The sequence below is a fragment of the Natator depressus genome, chromosome 27 (genome assembly GCF_965152275.1).
Source record: "Natator depressus isolate rNatDep1 chromosome 27, rNatDep2.hap1, whole genome shotgun sequence".
Lineage (NCBI taxonomy): Eukaryota > Metazoa > Chordata > Testudines > Cheloniidae > Natator > Natator depressus.
Window position 1 is genome coordinate 9,897,306 of NC_134260.1, and position 15,202 is coordinate 9,912,507.

The 15,202-nt window shown below is 46.2% G+C and overlaps 1 protein-coding gene across 1 annotated transcript in view; it reads left to right on the forward strand.

Moving 5' to 3' along the window:
- Positions 1 to 12,778, forward strand: part of GNGT2 (G protein subunit gamma transducin 2) — a 13,506-nt gene extending 728 nt beyond the window's left edge. Inside the window, exons 2-4 of the mRNA XM_074940788.1 lie at positions 5,467 to 5,632; positions 8,137 to 8,232; positions 10,167 to 12,778. Of these exons, the coding sequence (XP_074796889.1) occupies positions 8,149 to 8,232; positions 10,167 to 10,292 (210 nt within the window). The 5' untranslated portion in view covers positions 5,467 to 5,632; positions 8,137 to 8,148 and the 3' untranslated portion in view covers positions 10,293 to 12,778. The remainder of the gene's footprint in view (positions 1 to 5,466; positions 5,633 to 8,136; positions 8,233 to 10,166) is intronic.
- The last annotated feature ends 2,424 nt before the right edge of the window (positions 12,779 to 15,202 follow it).

Consider the following 15,202-nt stretch of genomic DNA (forward strand, 5'->3'; position numbering starts at 1 on the left):
GAGACCCGACTTCCAGCCCCTAACACCCTGCTAACCACCCTTGGTTCCTTGCATCCCAGCCCCTGATCTGGAGGCTGATACAACGAGAAACCAAGGTGATTGGAATAACTCAGGAAACTTAGGACTTGCCAGGAGAGGAAACTATTATTTTAGCCTGGGTCTGTTCACTGATTGCTACAAATGGGTTCTCATGTTCTGTAGGACAAAGGGATTGCAACACACACTGGGCTGCAGCAAGGAGGAAGCTGGTGTCAAACCATTGGTCTGATCCTCTTGGGGAATGGGTGGATGAAAAAGGAGCAACGGAGACAGGAATACGGAGACAGCCACCAAACATGCTCATGGGAAGCTCTGGGGACCAGGCGAGAAAAAAGCAGCACTGATAAAGGATGTGAGTCATGTTCCCGCTGGCAGAAAAGTAAGTCGGCGATGGAAAAAGAAGCATTTCCAAGAAGAACCCAGCAGCTAGGAAGCTAAACTATCAGGCAACAGCAGGTTCCTTAGGCGTCGACTCGTCTCCCACTCCTGCCATCTGCTTGAGGCATTTGTTCCTGTGTTCATAGCCGAACCTAGATGCCACGCTCAGTGTTCTCTACGGCTGCAGCTCCTCCGTAGCACATCTAGGGGGTCAAATCCTGGCCCTACTGAAACCAACGAGTAGGCCCTTAGAGACGAATGCAATAAAGCAATGGGGTTCCTCGTATTCAGTGGGACCAAGGTTTCCAGCAGAGACAGGCCTGAACCAACCCCTCGAAACAGCTCTGAACTCAGGCAGATCAAAACCCAACATCTGGCTCAGATATTTGTGCCATGAGCTCAGCTCTGTTTTCCAGAGATCATGCAGGGCCTGGCATCACTCCACATGCTACATAGCAGTTGCCCCTTGACTTAGTCATAAACACAGCTTTAACCTGGTTATGGTCCAGTCTACACTATAAAGTGCAACAGTGGGGCTCTTCCATTCCAACCCCTCTGTGCTGCGCTGCCACTTTATCTCCCCAGCTGGGGATTCTCCCAATGTGAGCAAGTCCCCATTGACAGCCAGTTTAGTCTGTTCCTACTCTTCTCCAGAGCACAGGGGATGCGACCACAGTGCTGCTGAGCTCAAGCTATTCTACAATTGGCAGATGGCCCTTTGGGGGCCGCAGCCAGTTGGTGCACTTTAGAGCAGCTCCTAGGCTGCTCTAATCATAGAATCACAGAAATGTTGGGCTGGAAGGGATCTTGAAAAGTCATCAAGTCCAGCTCCATGCATGGAGGCTGGACCAAGTAAACCTAGACCAGCCCTGATAGGTGTTTGTCCAACCTGTTCTTCAAAACCTCCAATGATAGGGATTCTACAACCTCCCTTCGAAGCCTATTCCAGAGCTTAACGATGCTTAGAGTTAGAAAGTTTTCGTTATATCTAACCTCAATCTCACTTGCTGAAAATTAAGCCCATTACTTCTTGGCCTTCCTTCAGTGGACATGAAGAACAATTGATCACTGTCCTCTTTATAACAGCCCTCAACATATCTGAAGGGCTTCATCGGGTTCCCCTGTCAATCTTTTTTTCTCAAGACTGAACATGGCCAGTTTGTTTAATCTTTCCTCACAGGTCAGGTTTTCCAAACCTTTTATCACTTGTGCTGCTCTCCTCTGAACTCTCTTCAATTTGTCCATATCCTTCCTAGGGTGCGGTGTCCAGAACTGGACGCAGTACTCCAGCTGAGGCCTCACCAGTGCTGAGTAGAGCGAGACAATTACCTGACACATTTTACATACAACACCCCTGTTAATATGCCCCAGAATGATATTAGACTTTTTAACAACTGCAGCACATTGTTCACTCATATTCAGTTTGTGATTCATTATAACCCGCAGATCCTTTTCAGCAGGACCACCTAGCCAGTTATTCCCCATTTTATAGTTATCATTTGATTTTTTTCTTTCTTAAGTGAAATATTTGGCCTGTGTCTTCATTGAATTTCATCTTGTTGAATTCAGGCCAATTGTCCAATTTGTCAAGGTCATTTTGAATTCTAATCCTGTACTCCAAAGCGCTTGCGACCCCTCCTGGCTTGGTGTGATCCACACATTTTATACGCATACTCTCCACTCCATGATCCAAGTAATTAATGAACATATTGAACAGTACCAAACCTGGGACTGACCCCTGTGCCCCAAGATCCCACTACATAAGCCCTCCCAATTAGGTTGTTTTGGCATGATTTGTTCTTGATAAATCCATATTGGTTATTCCTTATAACTCTATTATCCTCTAGATGCTTACAAACTGATTGTTTAATAACTTGTTCTAGTATCTTTCCAGATATCAAAGTTAGACTGGTCTATAATTCCCTGGGGCCTATTTGTTCCCCATTTTAAAGATAGATACTATGTTTGTCCTTCTCCAGCACTCTGGGACCTCACCCATCATCCACAAATTCTGAAAGACAATTGCTAACGGTTCTGAGATTGCTTCAACTAATTTCTTAAGCAGTGTACGCTGAATTTCTTCAGGCCCTTCTGACTTGATCTAAATCTAACTTATCTAAATATTCTTTACCCTGATCTTTCCCTATTTTGGCTTGCATTCCCTTCCCCTTGTTTTTAATATACATTGTGTTGAGGTCAGTGATGAGCTGCCAAAATCTTAACAACGGGTTCCCTCCTCACCCCACGAGGGTGTCATTGCCCACCCCCGCCCCCCGGGACTCCTGCCCCATCCAATCCCCTGCGTTCCCCATCCACCCTCCTCCCCTGTCCCCTGACTGCCCCCAGAACCAGGCGGGCAGGAGGGTCTCGTGGGCCACCATAGTGGGTGCCCACCCCACCCCTAAGAGCCAGAGGCACCTGCTGGGGGGACGAGGTGGGGAGTCCCGGCGGTGCTTATCTAGGGCAGCTCCCAGGAAGCATCCGGCACGTCCCTCTGGCTCCTAGGGGCGGGGGAGCGTAGCTAGCGGGCGGAGCGGCCGCTCCCCCCACTGATCACATCAAAAGTGGCGCCTTAGGCACCAACTCCCTGAGTGCTCCGGGGCTGGAGCACCCACGGGGAAAATTTGATGGGTGGAGACCACCCACCGGCAGCTCTCCGCCCCATGCCTGGCCCCAGCTCACCTCCGCTCCGCCTCCTCCCCTGAATGCACCGCCCTGCTCTGCTTCTCTGTGCCCCCCCGCCCCCGGCTTCCCGCAAATCAGCTGTTCAGCGGGAAGCTGGGGAAGGCTGAGAAGCAGGCGGCAGCTGCCCACTCAGGCCGAGGGTGGCGGAGGTGAGGTGGGGCGGGGAGCAGTTCCCCTGCGCCCCCCCTCCCCCACCGGGTTACCTGCTGCAGCACGGGCGGCCCTCCTCACGCCCCCCCCGCCCCAGCTCACCTCCACTCCACCTCCGCCTCCTCCCCTGAACGCACCGCCCCATTCTGCTTCTCCGCGCCCCTGCCACCGGCTTCCCGCGAATCAGCTGTTCGGCGGGAAGCCGGGGAAGGCTGAGAAGCAGGCGGTGGCTTCCAGCTCAGGCCGAGGGTGGCGGAGGTGAGCTGGGGTGGGGAGCAGTTCCCCTGCACACCCCCCCCGGGTTACCTGCTGCGGCGCGGGTGGCCCTCCTCGCGCCCCCCCGCCCGAGCTCACCTCCGCTCTGCTTCCCTGGGCCTGAGCCCGAAGCCGCCGCTTGCTTCTCAGCCCGCCCCAGCTTCCCGCGCGAACAGCTGATTCGTGGGAAGCCTGGGGGGGGCGGAGAAGCAGAGCAGGGCAGCGCGTTCAGGGGAGGAGGTGGAGGTGGAGCGGAGGTGAGGTGAGCTGGGGCCGGGGCTGGGGCGTGGAGCTGCCGGTGGGTGCCAAATTTTCCCCTTGGGTGCTCCAGGGCTGGAGCACCCGTGGAGTCGGCCCCTAAGGCGCCACTTTGGGCCGGTTAAATTTAGAAGCCCTTTTAGAACCGGTTGTCCCTCGCAGAACAACCAGTTCTAAAAGGGCTTCTAAATTTAACAACCGGTTCTAGCAAACCGGTGCGAACTGGCTCCAGCTCACCACTGGTTGAGGTTCTAATCTCATTAACCTTTTCAGTGAGCCTGACTGCTCGTGATGAAATCCAGGGAAATTTAACTTTTAACTTGATTTCCAAAGGCAGCAGAGGTAGGCCAAACAGAAAAAGACTTTGGCGCCTAACTCCCATTCAAATCAATGGGATTTAGGCACCATCTTGAATGCCACCCTAAATGCTTCTGCAAATCCCTCTTACGTCTCAAGTGCAGGAGCCCTCCTACTTGCTTTCGCCATGCCAGATCAGTAAGTAGATGCAACCTCATTCTCAGTCGGTCTCAGCCTTTGGCTGCTCTTCTGCCGAAGGGGAAGGGCTGCAGACAAGGGAGAGACCACTGCTTCTCCCTGGGGGCAGTTGGGGAAGGAGGTCACAAGTTTCAGGACTTGTCCACACATGAAAATTAATCCAGAATAAGGTAGGGTGTGAGTTTAAAGCAGATGAAGACCGTCCACACATGGAGATAATCAAGAGTAGCTATTCTGGAATCGCTCCCTGTGTAGACAAGCCCACAGGGTATTTCTACACTACAGCTGCTACAGCAGAACGACAGTGCAGTAGCCGTGCCACAGCGTAGACGCCTCTGACATCAATAGAAGATGTTTTTTCATCAATGTAGTTAATTCGAGAGGTGGTAGCTAGATCAATGTAAGAATCCTTCTGTCAACCTATCCGTGTCTACACGGGGAGTCAGTTTCCTGTCTATAGAAGCAGTGCAAACTTTTTCCCATGCTGCCCTACCAGCATTCCTCATTCCTGGCTTGGAGGAGGCAAAGAGGCCCACTCGATCCTTACCTCCCTCTGCGGAGACCGCCAACGGTGGTTGTGTGTGGGAGCGGGAGAAGAGAGGGCAGTTTAGATTACTGACCCCTGGTCACCAGGAACTTGATTCAGACCCACCAAGCTCAGTTCACAAAGCGACTGAGCAGCCTTCAGGCAGCAATGGCTCTCGGACAAAATCCCAGATAACTTAGCCTATTGTGCCCATCTCTAGCAATTCTTTTCACTCATGACCAGCCTGGACTGGAAGCTGGTCACATGAGCACTCTGGGGCCTCTTGGAAATCCGACTCCCAAGCTTTTGGAGGTGCTTTCTAGACTGCCCTTATGTAGCATAAGGTGAGCGAGGTAACCGCTTTCATTGGACCCACACAGCTACAAGAACTCTGCCAACAACCAGGGAAGATCTCGAATTTTGCTGCCTGAAATAGAAATGCCACAACATGAAGAAAAAGGAAGCATTACTTCCGAGAGAGAAGTTGGTCCAATAAAAAGGATTACCTCATCCACCTCTCTCTAATATCGTGGGACCAACACTCAAGCAGCATGTTAGTTGCCAGCTATGAAATTATTGATCAGCTTTAAAATCTGCCTCTGCAGCCCCGTCTGGTTACCCTGGATTTTGAGGTTAATGCCCGACACCTGACCAGCTTAATAAACTGAGTTTATTATCAGATTAGGAACTGAAGACATCTGCTCCATTGGCCATCTGGTAAATCTGAAGGAGTCTTCAAGTGGGAAGCAGAAGGAGAGAGCAGAGGCCATCCTCTCAGCAGCCTGTACAGATGTATCTCTAAAACTTCTCAGCATTTCGGAAAGGAAAAAGCCTTCACCCCAGTAGGTAAGTTTCCTTCATTTCCTCAGAGCATGGGCTGTTTTGCGGCAGCGTTCATTCGTGTCACGGTGTTCCAGGCTGTGTCCTGGCTTCTCTTCAAAGCCTCGCTTTTCCTTGGTTTATCACTCAGGTGTCAATGAGTTGCAGGTCGGCACGAAAGTGTAACAATCTCAGCTATGGAATTTGACAGTATTTATATACCACTCTAGGTAGAGGAAGCTAGGGCGAGACATATTGAATATTTCTATTGCAGTGCATTATAGAGAGTGCACTCTTATGAAGTGATGGAGCAAAGAAAAATGGCAATAACAGTGCTAGCAATATACAGGAAGAATCAGAGTGTGTGTGTTAAAATGAATCCATTCAGCTTTATACTTAGATACATTTTGCACTCAGACCTCCAAACATGTTTTGATTCTAAATATGAAACTGATTAATCCATCATGTGGGCCACTTAATTTTGGTATTCTGAATAACATTTAAAAAAAAAAGACACTATGTAAAAGACATCACTCTTGCTTAAAAAGTCTCTCTGAACTAGACCCAAACATCAGACCAGTTGCAGCCACGCTTATTCTTGCCAGAAGCCTTACTGAATACTGCTAAGATAACAATGACTATTTCACGCACATCACTTATTCTAAAGATTCCTCATTCTTTTCCAAACCCTAATTTATTCACAGATTCCATATCCCCTGTTCTATTTCCATAAACAGGATTCTGTTTTATGTGGAGTTGCTTAACTAATTGCATCTGCTATTTCCCAGCTTATAAATAATAAAGATCAGAAGTATAGTCTAAATACATATTTAGATACTCAGAACAAGTTCAATTTCTCTGGACAGTTCAAAATATCCTTATAGTGCTGTTTCCTTTTAATACTTTTGCAAGTTAATTGTTAAATTATTGCAAATTAAAGCAAAATTGCCCCCCAAAAATAAAAATAAAATACAAACCCTGAAAGCATTAGAGATATTTAAGTTTTGGCTTAAACTGACAAAGGCCAGGGAGGAAAAATCAGAATAATACTTCATTTGTTTTCCCCATCCACATCAACTATGAAACTAGTTTCAGACTCCAAGGGCCAGAACCTCAGCTGATGTAAATCAGCACAGACCCATTGACTTCCAGGGAGTTATGCGGCTTTACTCCAGTTGAAAATCCAGCGCACAGCATTCTGAGAGATAGTCAATAATTAAATATACCAGATGAATTAAGAACAGTGTTTCAGTTAGTACCAGGAAGTTGTGTTCATGTTGCTCTTTATACAATGAGAGCACAGATAATGGTTTGGGCTAGGACAGACAGCCAGGACTCCTGGGTTCCATGGCCAGCACTGCCACTGACTTGCTTTGTGACCGTGAGCAAGTGACTAGAGCTGTTTGATTTTCAGGTCACCAAGTCTGTAAAATGGGGATAATACTTACCTATTTCACAGAGGCATGATGTCACTTAATTAATTAATGTTCATAAAGCGCTTTGGGACTCTTGGATGAAAGGTGCTAGAGTTGGGCAAAGTATTAGAATTTAGCTGGAAATAGCAACCTGGTAACAAACCTATCCAGAGGAATAGGGTTTGAGAAAAATCGCTCCCTTTCAGTGTAGTACGCTCTGAGTTCAGAAAGATGCAGTTAGCGATTAGAGCATTCTCTTAATTTAAGATAAATGGGCAATTCTAGCCAATATCCAGGCTCAAGTCATTGAATCCTCCTAAAGCTACCTGGTAATAGAGGTTCAGGGTCAGGCTGAAGGCACATATGGTAGTAAGGAGTCTAACACCCACTAAAAGTCAAAGGTAGGTAGATCCCTAATTGCCATTTGTGCCTGTGAAAAATCTCCCATCTAATATATATATATATATATATATATATATATATTGAATTGGGTGGGGGGTTTTAATATCAATCTAGGTCCTCCACTAGTGTAAATCAGCATCAAGCCATTAGATGTTCTTCTGGGTAACAAAAAAATCCAGTTATAGTAACAAAAAAAAAAAAAAAAAAAAAAAGCTTTGGAAGAGCTATTAACCCTCATGCTTCTTAACCCTCATGCTTCAGGGCACCAGCCTAGCTACTAGGGGGTCAGGAAGACTCTCTCTGGTAGCAGCTAATCCCATAACTGCCCACTGCAGGTTTTCTTATACCTCCCCCTAGTACTGGTCACAGCTGGTGAGGATATTGGACTAGATGGACAACTGGTCTGATCTAATGTGGAAATTCCTATGTTACCTAAACCAGCATAGCACCATTGGCTCTAATAGAACTCTGCCAGTTTAAACCAGCTGAGGATCTGCTTATATCTTCTATTTGGAATGCTGGAGAAATTCAAGGATTTTCCATATCAGCTCAGAATGGGGAAACAGATAGATAGCCTTAGTGTGTCTCCAGGCCCCACTGACTTCACTGAGTCCTAAGAGAAGCTAAACTGTTGATCATACCTGCTTTTGGGCTGCCTTAGGAGAAGCATTTCCAAAAGATGTATGTAAATCAGTAACAGGGCTTCCACTCTAGTTGCAGGGCAACATGGCTCAAGATCTCACAGAAAAAGAACTGCTGAAGATGGAACTTGACCAGCTGAAAAAGGAAGTGAAGAATGAAAGGGAAATGGCAAGTATTTCTATTAGGGTCTAAGCATAATGGGATAAACTAATCTCTGGGGTAACCATCTAGACCAACGTTCATAGCAGGCAAAGTGTGCCCCAATTTAAGGGCCTTCAATTAAATCTCAAATACAAAACCAGTGGCTGAGTTTTCACATTTCCACGTTAAAGATAGGATTTAGCCTTGTGTTTTACTTGTCAGGATTGCAAATTTCAGGCTTCTAGTGCATATAAAAAGGCTAGAGGAAAGGACAATTAGTGAGAGCACAAAGAGAAAATGATTTGGGCCCAGATCTCAAAGGCACTTAGGTGCCTGAATCCCACTGAAATCAATGAGGCATGAGGATCTTGGTCCCTGAGAATATGGAACACAGTCTTCTCTGGCTGCCATTTGAGTATTTAAAGACAGATGGAAAACAGCAGTTTCCCAACACAGTCCAATCATGTATAGTGCCAAATGCCCTCAACTCCTGTTACAATCTATGGGAGAAGAGAGCACTCAGCACAAAGAAGGATTGGTCTCACAGGGCTAGATTTTTAGGAGTTTAGCCTCATCCTGACATTCAGCACTCAACACACCACAATCTTTTGAAAAATCTGGCCCACAGTGTCTGTTGCTGCACAAAAAGCCTGGCCCAGCTCCATTGAAATCCATGGGAGCTTGGATAATAGCAAGATCTTGCCACTGACTTCAATGATAGCAGGATCAGGCCCAAACTGATGGAGAATGACATTAGAGTTAAGACACTTATATGCAATGTTCCACTTGGTTTAAAAAAAAAAAAGGGTTAAGGGGCAGGAGAACTGGTTTGTATAGGAGACCCCATAAAATAATCTAGTTGTATCGTGCAGAGAAGACAAAGTCAGGTGCTAGAGAAGACAAAATCCTGCACTGGCTGTGGGATGAGATTGACTAGATGACTGAAAAGTCTTAGCCAGTTTCCATCTTGTACCATTAAATTACTACAGTATAACCCAGCTGAATTAACATGGCCAGAGTTCTTAAAACAGGAGCAGGGGTAGCAATGAGGTCTCTCTGCATGGAATTCATTGGCTATTTCATTGGCCCAGGGTTGCTAGTCTACTCTATATCGGTTTTTATAGCACACTCATCACCAGAGTATCTGAGTACCTTCCTGTAGTGCATTAAGCAACGTGACTGCATCTCTGTCACGTGTTTATTCTCTTATCCTCTCCCCAGAGGGAGAAGTGTGTGTAGGGGAATGTCATGCTTTGCTAGGGTTTTTGGTTTATTTGTTAAATACATCTCTGTTGCTACACATTTACATTACAGAAGGCATGGTCAAAAAAACGTGCCTAGCACTTGGAGCGAAAAGTGATGAGGCCTGTTCTAGCCCTGAGTGCCCGGGGGAATTCATGACATAGTCTCGGACCAGCCCTGAAGAAGGTTCTGTCTCCCGTACAGATGAGCGTTTACCCTTATTGTTGAGGGTTCCATAGTGCCAGAGGAGTGAGGTTGTTGACTCCTCCTGGTGTTGAGTACCCTCAGCTCCAGTGAGCCTTTACTGGCTTGCTGAGGGTTCTCAGCACCATGCCCCGGGGCTCTGGGAAATTCCTGCTGCTGATCTAGGGAAGTGGCCTGCTTCAGAAAAATAATTCCCATCAAGGTGCAAGATTCAGAGAGGGATTGGACATTTATATGGATAACAAGGCTATTTAGTTAATGCTAAGAAACAGGTTTGGTAAGGATCTAAGACGGCATGCTCCAAAATCTTCAGCCAATCTCTAACAATTAGGGGCTAGGATGACTCCAACATAGGGAGAGGTTTCATGCACCTTCTTATGAATCATCTGGCACTCACCGCTGTCCTGTCTCCAACAGTGGAGTATGAGGGACCATGAGTCTGATACAGTCTGGCCAATCCTATGTAATGAGATCTCTTTATCATAACCTAAGAAGAGATTCTTCTTTCTCTCCAGGTCTCCAAGACGGGCAAAGAGCTCAAGGAGTATATAGAATCCATGGCAGCAGAGGACCCTCTTTTGAAAGGTGTTCCTGAGGATAAGAACCCTTTTAAGGAGAAGGGAGGCTGTATACTTAGTTGATCCCCACCATTCACAGACAAACTTCGGACCCTTTCCTCCTACAAAACCAAGACTGTGAGAATTTTGCTTACCACTGTAGCGTGATCTTTCCATTGGGTGGGGCAGCCCTTTTGAAATGCAGTACATCTATGGGACGAAAAAAAGGGATATTTGAGATGTACCTAAATTTAGCAGCAAGAAGGCAGCCTTCTTCTCTAGGCCCTCACAGCTGATTTCCATTTAATTTAATAGACATACACATTTGTTGAACTCGCTGCACTTCTATCAATCAACACTTAAATCAGACATTAAGAAAACCCTCTGAGACTATAAAGCTTAACTTCAGACTTGACCTCTCTAGCACAAGGTGGAAGTCAATTCCACTTGACTTGTTGGGTGACTGTGAGCAAGTCACTTAACCTCTGTGACAGAGTTTCCCCACCTGTAAAACAGGGATAATAATGGTTGCTCGCCTTTGGCAAAGCACATAGAGATCTAAGTTTCAACGGTGCTAAGTATTATTATAACTATCACGCCCAAGGATTTTAGGGGAACTGATAAATTGACATATTTACTCTGTCCACATTCCAGGCTACCAGTTACTTGGATGTTGCTCCTTTATTAATTACATTATTTGGGGAGAGACCCTCCCACCCCCCCACCCCGTCTGCCCCCAGCAATGCGCTCAGATCACTACGCAAGAACAAATATTTAATACAGATGTAATTTAACCATTTAAAACACAAACACCTTCTTAGAATACAAATTGAGTCTGGTGTGGGGTATGCAGGAGAGGAAGATAATAAGGAGCCAATAGTAAGCATTGACAGGGAAAGGCACCACAAAGAAATGTTTGCAGGGAGATTTTTTAGAAGTGGGGAATGATCTAGGCCTCAATTCCAGATCTTAAGAGCTGCCACTGTGATAACTTGGCTATCTGCCAGCCTGAAATGTGCAGCATTTTCCTATATGGCACACAAGTGAGCTAAGTTTGCAAGCGACTTGTTCAGAGCCCTCTTCTCCCTGCCTTTCCTTCCCCCCCATCTTCTCTGAGGCCGGGCAGATTCCTTTACAGCAGGAGAGAGCAGTGAGGAGGTGGATGTTGGGAGCTGTGCTGGAACTATGGTTGTTTTGACCATCATTTTAATTTTGGCATTCACCTGCGTTCATGTCGGTAACAGCCAGAGTCCTCTGCTCACCTCTTGGGAGTTTGAAGGCCTGTGGATTAACAGAACTGAGGGAATGTGGGTGAGGGAGAAGGGGGAGGGGAAGCAAGATGATGAAAGGAAGGCTCAGAGCTGTGGAAATGGGAAATAACCTGGGGGGGAAAGGCTCCATCTGCTCAAACCTAGCCTGGGGTGATAGTGAGAGTTATTCCTCAGATTGCAGTTCCATGGCTTGGGTGGTATTAGCGGGTGGATCTCAGTCAAATCCCCAGTGGTCAAGTACCCCTAAGCTGCCCCACATTTAGCACTAACTTGCTAACAGGCTCAGCACTAAATGAGCTATAGTGTGAGACTGAGCCTCCTACAACAGATTTGAGGCATTGGCAGGACAGCATGAGGCACTCACCTTGCCACCTCCCATGCTGTTACCCCTCCAACAGATGAAGTGTATCCGTCTGCAACCAAGGCTGAAATGTTCCAAGAGCCAATGTGGTTATGGGTGTCTTCATTTTTTGGGGAGCCCTCCCCCCCAAAAATGATTTGTGCAGTAACCTAAATCAACAGAAAAAAATGTATATTGAAAATAAGACAGCGAGGAATCCAAGCTTCCTGAGGCAGAGCTGTCTACACCACTACCACTTCCCCTTTGGGTGAGACGTGTGGCCAAGACCACGACTCAGACCCCTGCTGCATCCTGTGATTTCTCTGTAATAGTGTATTTGATATTAAAGGATATGAAACAGTTTACTTCAGAGGTACAAAAGATATGTTTGAAGCAGGCACGTATCAGTGTAAGATTTAGTAGCGTTAAAGACAATAAAGGCTTTTTCAGTGAAGGAATTGTCCATTCTCTTCCCTCCCGTATAAAACACAACTGACACGTGGGAAGAGGTGGCAGGGTTATCTTTTGGTGCCTGTTGTAGCAATTCTGCATGTCAAGTGTTTGTGCTGGAACATGCCAAAGTACCAGCTTCTGATACTTTTGTGGCAAAGTACAAGTCGCATCAGGACTGGCTTAGTCAGCACCACGTACGAACAAATCTCTGTAGTTGGCCATTTGACTTGCATGATTTCTGTCTGCCAAGCCACCACTCGCACTAACTTGAGGCTCAGTCCTGACCGCTGCTGAACCTCATGGGAGTGGAAGGGGGCTCAGCCTTCTCAGGATCAGGCCCTACATGCATCATAAAGGAGCCCAGCTCCCATAGAAGAGATGAGTGTGGGGAGGGGGAATAACATGTAACTAATTTTTTAAGCCAAATTGAGAATTATGCATTTCCTCAGTAGCCGACATCATCCTGCTCAATGTCTTGTATGCAATTAGCAGATGTTTTGTTCATTCTGTTGTGGACTATAAATAAATCTGCTGAATATTTTAAACATTGCTCATCATTCTTCCTCTTTTTTTTTTTTTTTTTTTTGGTGTTGGTAGTAGTAGTTTCGAGAAGTACCCGTTCCTGAGTTTACAGCTCAGAACACAGAACCCTCTGCTCAGTTAACCTGACAAAGGGCAAAACCACCCAACAATCTTTCCTTGAGTGAAATTCCAATTTAAGTTCATGGAAATTTAGCCCGAATCAGGATTAGCGCGGTTTGGCCCATTGTTGGCACTGAAAGGGCAAAGCATCTGATATCCTTTCAAAGGGTCTTTCCAATCAGCACACAGAATATGCTGTTTTCTAATCTAGACAAGCATCTTCAGGTTAAAAATGAGACCCCTCCCCCAAATCTTCCTCTCCCAACAGCCTCTGCTGGAATGTGTCACCCATCAGGCACTTATGAAAAATTAAAACTTGTCCACTGACAGATAAGAGCTTTGTTCTTTGTCTCCATTTCCAACCTGAGAGGGAGGGGAGGAGGGAGATAGATCAAATATACCCAGGTATTACCGTTCTCAAAGCAGATTGACCTATTTAATCAAAGCTGAGCTCCTTGTAACCTGCGTCAGAGTGAAATAATCTGTATTAAAGGGATTTGAGTTTCTGGGCCTTTCCTGTTTGACTGGCCTCTGGTCTTTACAAAGGATTTACCAACAGCACTGAAAGCAGGGGTTGTAACCAGCCTTTGAAATTTGTTTAAGCAAGGGCCTCCTGAACCCTGCCTGCAGGGTCCTTAGAATCCCCTGAAGCAACCAAGCAACTCCAATCCTGGAACTTTTAAGATTCCACCGGCTTGGTACAGGAACTCAGTGTTAGTCAATGGAATACCCTCTGCAGGTCAGAAGTCTTCCATAGGGCAGGTGGGATTTCCAAGGTCCAGGATCATACATACAATGCAGTTGTGGAGAAAGAGGCAGCAGACTCAGTAGGTGGTGAGAACTAACAATGCATTAATAGTGATGGGGGGAAAACCAAAGTCACCCTTCCAGTGTGACACAAGAAGTGCTGCCCTCAGGAAATTAAAATGAGCGCAGCATGGTGACTCCCTGCTTATAGCTATGGCCATTATGATTCAGGCTGCTACATAGCTATATTTCTGCAGAAAATTAAGGGAAAATAACTTTGTTTGTGCCAATATAAAGGGTCCTAAAAAAAGAGTCCAGTGTCCTATAATGCCGGTGTAACCCATCCTAAAAGAATGTGGGCATTTGCTCTGCTTTAGTGCCTTGTCCATACAAAATGTTTACAAGAATATTATTATTCCCACCTAGGTGATTTAGTCCTTTAGCTCAAAGAGAAGAGTCATGCTTTTAGATCTGAAGGTCCCAGATTTAGATTCCACTGATGGTCCAAGCAGGTCAACTATACCATCTGGTTTTAGACAGAACTGCTCTCTCTCTTCCACGGAGACTTCTGCCTAAAAGTCAACGGTGCAATATAGCTCCCCCTCTACAACTTGCAAGTCTCTCTTTAAAAGACACACGAATGAAGAGTGGAGCTCTAATCTGAAAAGCAATTCTGCAGACATGTTACCACAGGGCTTCATGTTTATCTTCTCTCAGCGACTCCAAATTAAGTTTGTTCTGCTCACCAACAGTGGCCACTCTCCAAACCTGTCTTGGGATCTGAATATCAAGCTGGGTTATTTCTGACATACATCATCACCAGTAACAGCAAGTCAGATTCTGCCCTCGCCTGTGTAATGCTGTTGTCTTTACATCTTGCACTCATTTACACTCAGATAGCCCCATTATCTCCGGGGTGGGGGGGGAGGAGGGAGGGAGCACTGGTATAACAAGGCAGAGTTTGGCCCCAAATTAGAATGTAGTTAAAAATTCTGTTAATGGTGACAACCCAGCTCCATCTCTTTGCTGTGTTTCAGCTGAGCTAAGAGAATCTTATTTTTGCCACTAAAAACCAATACTTCTGACTCTGAACATACACAGTTGGAGGGTGTGCAGTGTAGATCAGCTGACTAAGCGGGGCATTTTTACCTAGCCACCTTCTGCAAGTAAAACCACACTGTACGTGGCAAACTGTTGCAGACTAACTAGTACATGGAAATTAACATTCTAGTAAGAGCAAAGGATAAGTGTCTCCATCAGGTAATTTAGTGTTTTCAGTTTTTCTGCCTGCCATATTCCCAAATCAGCTAATTCCCTGGTCTCAGCCCCATTTTGGGGCAAATCTTCATTCCTCAGTCTGCATTTTGCCCCCATTTTCAGACTCACAGGATGAAGCAACATTGACTCTGACATTGCAATTCAGACACGCTCCCCAGAACCACCTGCAAACAAGTGGAGAGAGAAAGGGTGAAGAAAGGGTGGTCATAGACAAAAGACAGGCAGTGGTCTCACTGAATCTTATTTCAGCAGCTGACAGACAA